The 7,902-nt window shown below is 39.4% G+C and overlaps 1 protein-coding gene across 1 annotated transcript in view; it reads left to right on the top strand.

Annotated features, from left to right (window-relative positions):
- Positions 1-7,241, top strand: part of TUNAR (transmembrane neural differentiation associated intracellular calcium regulator) — an 18,692-nt gene extending 11,451 nt beyond the window's left edge. The window contains exon 2 of the mRNA XM_075193259.1: positions 6,597-7,241. Within this exon, the coding sequence (XP_075049360.1) occupies positions 6,622-6,777 (156 nt within the window). The 5' untranslated portion in view covers positions 6,597-6,621 and the 3' untranslated portion in view covers positions 6,778-7,241. The remainder of the gene's footprint in view (positions 1-6,596) is intronic.
- Positions 7,242-7,902: the final 661 nt, after the last annotated feature.

The raw sequence follows: 7,902 nt of genomic DNA, 5'->3' as shown, positions 1-7,902 counted from the left end.
GGACCTGAACATTTTTTGTAATTTGTAATTTAAAATTGTAAAGATTTACATTTTTGTTTAAAATTACATGTTTCAATTGGATAATTTCATGTTTAATTTTAAAACGTATTAAACTTATTAGATGTTGTATAAATAATAAATAGTAACAACTACAATATGTAGTGTATTTTTATTTTGCAAATACACTAATCATTATTACTGTTTTGTGACGTTGTATTATACGGTTTTAAGCGAAGTTACCAATTAGGACATACTTGTAAGCATAAAAGTAAACTTAATGGCCGTGATTCATTAAGGAAAGTAAGGCAACAAAGGGAGTAAGTTTTCTCCTGGGCAAACCATGTTACAAGGGGTGCAAATTAGTTTATTATTTTGCAAATAAGTTAAATACTGGCTGTTTTCATTTTAAATTTACCTCCCCCTCCAATGCAACATGGTTTTGCCAAAGAGCAAAGTTACTTCTTTTTTTTTTTACTTTCCTTAATGAATCAAAACCATGTGTTTATTTTTGGTACAATAATTGTTCTAATAGTTATTATTATTTTTATTTTCAAATATTTTTCTCAAGCTTATCAGTGACATTTGTATTCCATCTATAGATCAATTGTAAGCTTCTTTCTAGATAACTAGTCGATGAAAAATAGGACATTCCACGCGCTGTACCAATTGCACTATCCCTGGACTGTCTGAATAAAACAATTCACACTCTAATTCTTCTAAATGATCTCTAACGCATGTGACAGCTAAGATTTGTAGCAGGAGCTTCTGCATGTTGTTTCATGCTCCTAGGCAACTCTGGAAAGATTTCAGTGAAATGTTAGCAGCGGCATAGATTGATAAATTAAATCTCATACCCACACGGGAAGCAGAATCAAATATCTCTGTATGAAAAGTACGGGCTCGTTTACAAAGCTACGAGCCGATCAAATGCTGAATTGTGATGTCACGCACCTACTTTTGCGCCTATTCATCCAGTTGTACTGGGCAAGCGAATGGATTTGGGGGCATCTGCAAATATTTGCACCGACCGATGAGAGTAGTTGTGCAGGTTCCGGAGTTCTTGACGAGGTTAATGAGTGCTCCTACGTATGTGCCCCATTGAAAAATTAAATTTCGTGTTGTGGGACAAGATTATTCCAGATAAATCGATGGAGAGAATGCATTTAAGGGGTAAGACCTCTTTGGGGGGAGCTACAGAGCATTTACCTCCTGCAAAATAATTTGATTTATCCATGTGCTCTGAAACGGTGGATATCAGGCCTTGGAAAACACTTTCTTCCTTTTATTGTGTAATATTTTTACTAAAGTGTTCCATAAAAAATGACAAAATATAATTTTATATTAAATGATAATTAAAATATAATATATATACAAATACACCTTGAACAATTTCATTTGTGAGACAAAGACGTAACCACAAGCAAGGGAGGGACACAGAAAGCAAGGGGCAGGGGACAGGTAAGGAAGACGGGAAAGGTAAGGAAGAGAGGACAGGGGTAGGTTGTGATGTTCTCAATATTAGCAAACGTCCTCACTACTTAAATCTTTTACGATAGATAAAGTACAGATGAAACAGGCTGACTCCAGGGCCCTAGGGCCTTGAGCAGTAGAAGACTCCTGGGGAATTGTATGTCTTCATTTGTGTTGAGCCTTGTGGCTGATTTCAACCAGAATTTGTAGTAGATATTCCTCTTACAGTATGTGACCTTCTCATTAAAGCTTCTGTTGTCCACTTGTTTTTTTACCACTGGCTCAGAGATGGCAACCTAGATTGTTCCAGTGATGTGGGAACGAGGCTTCTGGTGTGTCATCATCATCATCATTTATTCATATAGCAGCACTAATTCCACAGCACTATACAGAGAACTCATTCAATGGGGCAGGGGTCCCTGCCCCATTGGAGCTTACAGTCTAAATTCCTTAACACACACACACAGACACAGAGAGAGACGAGGGTCAATTTTGATAGCAGCCAATTAACCTACTAGTATGTTTTTGGAGTGTGGGAGGAAACCGGAGCACACGGAGGAAACCCACGCAACCACGGAGAGAACATACAAACTCCACACAGATAAGGCCATGTTTCTATTTTGTTTTAGTTTTTGAAACCTATTGTATTTGGCCGAAAGTGGGATGTGTTAATGAAGAGACTTTAATGGATTTTTGATTGATGTTAGGATTTTCTGCACAATGTAGGGACTCACTAAAATAGGGGTATCCAGCAATGTTGGTGCTGGCTAAAAACTCTTTACCATCATCATCATCATCATCCATTTAGCGCCACTAATTCCACAGTGCTGTACAAAGAACACACTCACATCAGTCCCTGCCCCAACAGAGCTTACGGTCTAATTCCCCTAACATACACAGACTAGGGTCAATTTGATAGCAACGAATTAACCTATTAGTATGTTTTTGGAGTGTAGGAGGAAACCGGAGCACCCAGAGGAAACCACTGGGAGAACATACAAACTCCACACAGATAAGGCAATTGTTGGGAATTGAACTCATGACTCCAGTGCTGTGAGGCAGAAGTGCTAACCACTAAGCCACCATGCTACCCACGGCATATATTATATAACAAAGCATAGAAATGTAGGACATAGCAAGGACCCTAGGCTGCTCCAAAGATAATTGCCATGTCCTGTGCATTGATCGGCTGTAGTAGTCATTTAGGAACCACTGTAGGTGAAGGTGGCTGTACGTTTCTGTAGGCTTTTGGACTTGCCATCTCTTCTGTTGCACACATTGAAATATTGGTAGATGTTTATTCCAATCCGGTAGCAGGATTTTTGGGGTGCCATGGCGGCACAACATTCACCAATATTTGTCTGGGTATTCTAGCACAGCGGGTTATAAGGAAGTCTATCAGAGGCTTTAGCATACACCTACGGGTTAGCATTTCCCACGACAGATTCGGGAAGATCTGGATTGTGGCACCATAAAAATTGAGAGTTGCCAAATTGCGCACACACGCCACTTTTTCCTCCTTCATCAAGCAGCAGTAGAGACAATATATCACATAGCAAGATCTATCTGGCTTTATACTACTGCTTTGTAGCAAATTGAATGGGTGTAGACACTTGCTTCCTTAATATCTTTTTTTAAATTGAAACGCTCTAGGCGGAAAAATCGGTGCATTTGAACCGATAAAGAAGTAGGCAGGTCAGTATTTTTTGTGGCTCGTAAATTAACCTTAACAATGACATTGGAGACTGGAGAGTGACAAGAACGTGGCTACCCCTGTTTCTGTGTGAGCAGTGGTGCTGGGTCTCCTGGGGAGGGAGGTACTTATGGAATCCAAAATCTGCGAGATCCGACAACGCAACAATGATGTTTTGCCTCAATTCAGATCCGAGGATGCGCAAAAGTAACGAGCAGGCTCGTGAGCCCACTCGGATCCCCTAAGTTCAGGTGGGCTCAGTTTTCAGAAAACCGAGCCAGAACATCTCGTTTTTTCCCCTAATTATATAGTGCACATGGAAGTAAACCAATATAACGACATCAGAGGGCTTGTGATAAGTTATCTTTTAAGGAAATTTTTCCAAAAAAAAGCTTATTTTGAGAATCCCAAGGGTCATTTGCCATGGGCTAGTTCAGCGCAAAAGTGGCTCCTTTGTGCTATTGTGAGAATTCTGAGGTTAGACTGTGTTCCGTTGGTGAGCTGAGTGTCTGAGCAATGCATGCACCCATTCATTAGATCATCTTTGCCGTAATGTTGGCTTTCAGTGGTTTGTTTGAAACTTATTATATCCTTAATCAACTCAGCGGAAAACGGGGACACGATTATTCATTTTAATCTTTTACTTACATTGGTTTTCATCATGAAAAACTGCGAATGCGCCCAGATTGGCGCCCCTGGACACTTTTGTGTCCCATGGTCCCTCTCTTCTGTTCCATGGTGCCAACCCTTACTACACCCAGGGACTGGCTGCCAAATATTAGCTTGGGAGCAAGACTCGGCTCAGTTGCCTATTAGGAACATGATAATCAATGCAGGTAATCCAGTAGCCCACTTTGGGACTGGGGACAGATCGCTTATTACCAAGCCAGCCCCTGACTGCACCCCACAGGGGTATTTCCATACACGTTTACATGTTTACAATATGCAAATAATGAAAGTAGCAGTATACAAAATAAACCCAGATACTAATGAGACAATGTGATGAATGCATTGCTGTATAGTTCTTTACGCTTGCGTTTCTCACTGTGAACACCATACTTGTAAACCGCAGCTCCGTCCTTTTGTCTTGGATGAGTATAATTATAATGGATGCTGGCTGTTTCTGGTTCATTGTTCACAGTAAGCAGAGCTATAGCTGATTTTTATTAGTGCACTTGAAGAAGCATCCTTTTCTATACCAACCATTTACCAATGTGCTGTGAGAGATGTCTGATACTGTTATAGTAATTGGTTCCACTAAATGATCAGAGAATTGTTTTATTTTCACAGATCTTAGGAACTTACTGCACATAGTGTTAGTGTTCAGATTTCTTAATGCCAGCGACAGATTCCGTTGTAATTAATATAAAAACAAGAGTGGCCTTAACTATACCGCCAAACCCTCATTTTTCATTAGTTGTTTGCATTTCTTTTACACTTTTTCCCCACAGTACACTCAGTCCCTAATAGATTTCAGTGCACCCATTGTCCTGGTTTTACACTATCTTTTTTTTCTATATTTTAAACAACAAATATTATCCAGATACAGTATTTTGTACTCTCGCATTGCTGTAATTTCTCTTTGTTGTGTAATAGTGCAGTTGTACTGCATATATGTCTAGATAAATATTGGCAAAAACCTATTATCAGGGCACTTGTGCTGTTACATGTAATAGGTGTCAGCGGCGTTGGTGGTAGATTGTAACGCACAAGAAGCTTTTATACCTAACCTATTTGTTGGTTTTATTTCAGAACTTGTTGTAACAGATGATATTTACATATATACAGTTGCTAACAGTTGATGCTGACTGCAACAGACAGGCAATACGACAAGCTTATGCAGTTAATGTACTTAACACTATTATAGTACATTAATATATGCAGGTGGTAAGCTTATGTTGTAGGCAATGTCAGAGAACACGTTGCTCATATATACTCTTGTGCCTCTGCTTACTTTATATATCTATGTATAAGTAAGTTTTCAAAAAAGGATGCAGCTCCAGTTATCACGTTATCACGTCTTTACAGTTCAACTGTCACTGGAAGAACCTGCTGAGAGCCGAACTTGCTGCCTGTGCATGTTCAGTGCGTGTTCTTGCCTTCACTAGATCACAGGGGACACCACTACCAAGATGGTAGCGTAGCGCTTCATATTAAAAATAAATCCCTTGTTTACTATAACTTGTTTGTAACTAAGAAACTAAGATATTCTATTATTGCTTTTCGCAACGATAGACGATTTTTTACCACCATAATTTACTAATAAAATATAATCAGAGCAGCTCAGTGAGGATCAGCTCTCTGGTGAGACTGGCTATCAGCGGTTAGTCTTACCGCTTTACCAGCCAGTCCTGCATGATTCTGCACATGCATGACCTGGGTTTGCCAATTCACACATGTGCAGTGAAAAAGACAAAAAAAGATTAATGACGGGGCAATGGCGTGATTGAGGCTTAAAATACGAAACTGATATTTTTCTGCTTTCCCTATGAATTCAGAAATAATTGTGTGAGTGTAATATGTCCTGATATATGAGTGGCAAAGATATGTGAAATATTTGAAATAGTTCCCTGAAGCAGATACCCCATTTCCCATTTGGCTGCGGAATGTCGCACATTTCTCAGGAGGAATTTGCACTGTCTTTGGTGATGCTAGCACTGTCTCTGGTGTCTCTAGAACTGTCTCTGGTGTCTCTAGCTTTGTCTCTGGTGACTCTACTACTGTCTCTGGTGACTCTAGTACTGTCTTTGGTGATGCTAGCACTGTCTCTGGTGTCTCTAGCTCTGTCTCTGGTGACTCTAGTACTGTCTCTAGTGACTCTAGTACTGTCTCTGGTGTCTCTAGCATTGTCTCTGGTGTCTCTAGCACGGTCTCTGGTGTCTCTGGGTCTGTCTCTGGTGACTCTAGTACTGTCTCTGGTGATGCTACCACTGTCTCTGGTGTCTCTAGCATGGTCTCTGGTGTCTCTAGCTCTGTCTCTGGTGACTCTAACTCTGTCTCTGGTGTCTCTAGAACTGTCTCTGGTGTCTCTTGCACTGTTTCTGGTGTCTCTAGCACTGTCTCTGGTGTCTCTAGCATGGTCTCTGGTGACTCTAGCACTGTCTCTGGTTACTCATACACTGTCTCTTGTGTCTCTTGCACTGTTACTGGTGTCTCTAGCTCTGTCTGTGGTGTCTCTAGCACTGTCTCTGGTGACCCTAGCACTGTCTCTGGTGATGCTTGCACTGTCTCTGGTGTCTCTATAATTGTTTCTAGTGACTCTAGCACAGTCTCTGGTGTCTCCAGCACTGTCCCTGGCCGGACCCAGAAAGGTCCGAAAAGATAACAAAGAGCAGGCAAATAGGTTGCAGACACAATTAGGCACAATTACGCACAGGAAATGGTTGAAGTTACTGTTCCTTTAATAATTTCACGCTCATTTTTCTCATCCTAGGTAGAGGAGAGGCACATTGGAACTCATGAACAAGATGGTAATCACTGGTGGAAATGAAGAGGACAAAGGGAGCCAAGAAAAGGAAAGCAAAGAAGAATCTATACTGGCCATGCTTGGGATTATTGGGACCATACTTAACTTGCTTGTCATTATTTTCGTCTACATTTATACTACATTATAAATACTTTCACCAAACTCCAAGACTGAATGTCACGCGGCCGGAGTACCGAGACTTAACTCTCAAACTTTGGAACAGAATGGAACAGAAGCACATAGAACAAAGATTTCTTCTTTGCAACAAAACAAACTGGAAACTTTTCCCCATGCACTGGAAAGCGTCACCCAGGAACATGCTGTATATATTATAACACATTACTGACGGGAAATGAGTCTGATACGTTTGGCACATTTTGCCACGTAAAGGTCATATTTCTTTTTTTTTCATATTTTATTCATGTGATCACATGGACAGTTGCATAATGAAAATCTGCCATAACAGTTTAAAAATTAAAGATTTTTCTCCTTGCTATACATCAATTTGCTCTTGTTGATATGAATGTTTTTATCTGTACTTTAAGTGCAATACTTTTTAGCATGTACCAAATATATCTGGGATTTACTATCAATTAAAAGAATTTCCTTTAATGTGCGATCCTTATGAAAGATTATACATAACATATTTATATAGTTGTCCTGCAGTTCTGTGAATTTTGCAGAGACACTTGTGGCTGGAATTTGATATATTAACCGAGCAATTTTGATGGTATTTTATGTCTGTAGTAGGTTAAATGCAGTAAGTGAAAAAAATGGAAGAGATAACAACAGGGGGAATGGAGGGTATATTGACAACAACAAATATCTAAAGTATTCTTTACCCACTTTATGTGAGGTGGGTCAATTCTCAAGTTTGGGGTAGGCTCATGCCAACATGAATAACTTTATTTTGTGTTTAGTTTACAAAAGCAAATGTCATATTTTTTTCTTGGAGGAGCTAACAACAGGGGGAATGGAGGGTATATTGACAACAACAAATATCTAAAGTATTCTTTACCCACTTTATGAGAGGTGGGTGAATTCTCAAGTTTGGGCTAGGCTCATGCCAACATGAATAACTTTATTTTGTGTTTAGTTTACAAAAGCAAATTTAATATTTTTTCTTCTGAACGATAAGGCTCTCTCTTGTCAGAATAATATATTCAATATTTTTTTAGGTTCATTGTAAAAAGAAAAAACACCCACTTTTTTCAAGATTCTGTTTTTATAACTTTTTTCTGCAGTTAGTGCAAGCCCATTAATTTACCTAAAA

This window comes from Mixophyes fleayi, chromosome 12, assembly GCF_038048845.1.
Source record: "Mixophyes fleayi isolate aMixFle1 chromosome 12, aMixFle1.hap1, whole genome shotgun sequence".
Classification (NCBI taxonomy): Eukaryota; Metazoa; Chordata; class Amphibia; order Anura; family Limnodynastidae; genus Mixophyes; species Mixophyes fleayi.
The sequence above is the reverse complement of the archived record's forward strand: the minus strand, read 5'-3'. Positions and strand labels throughout refer to the sequence as shown.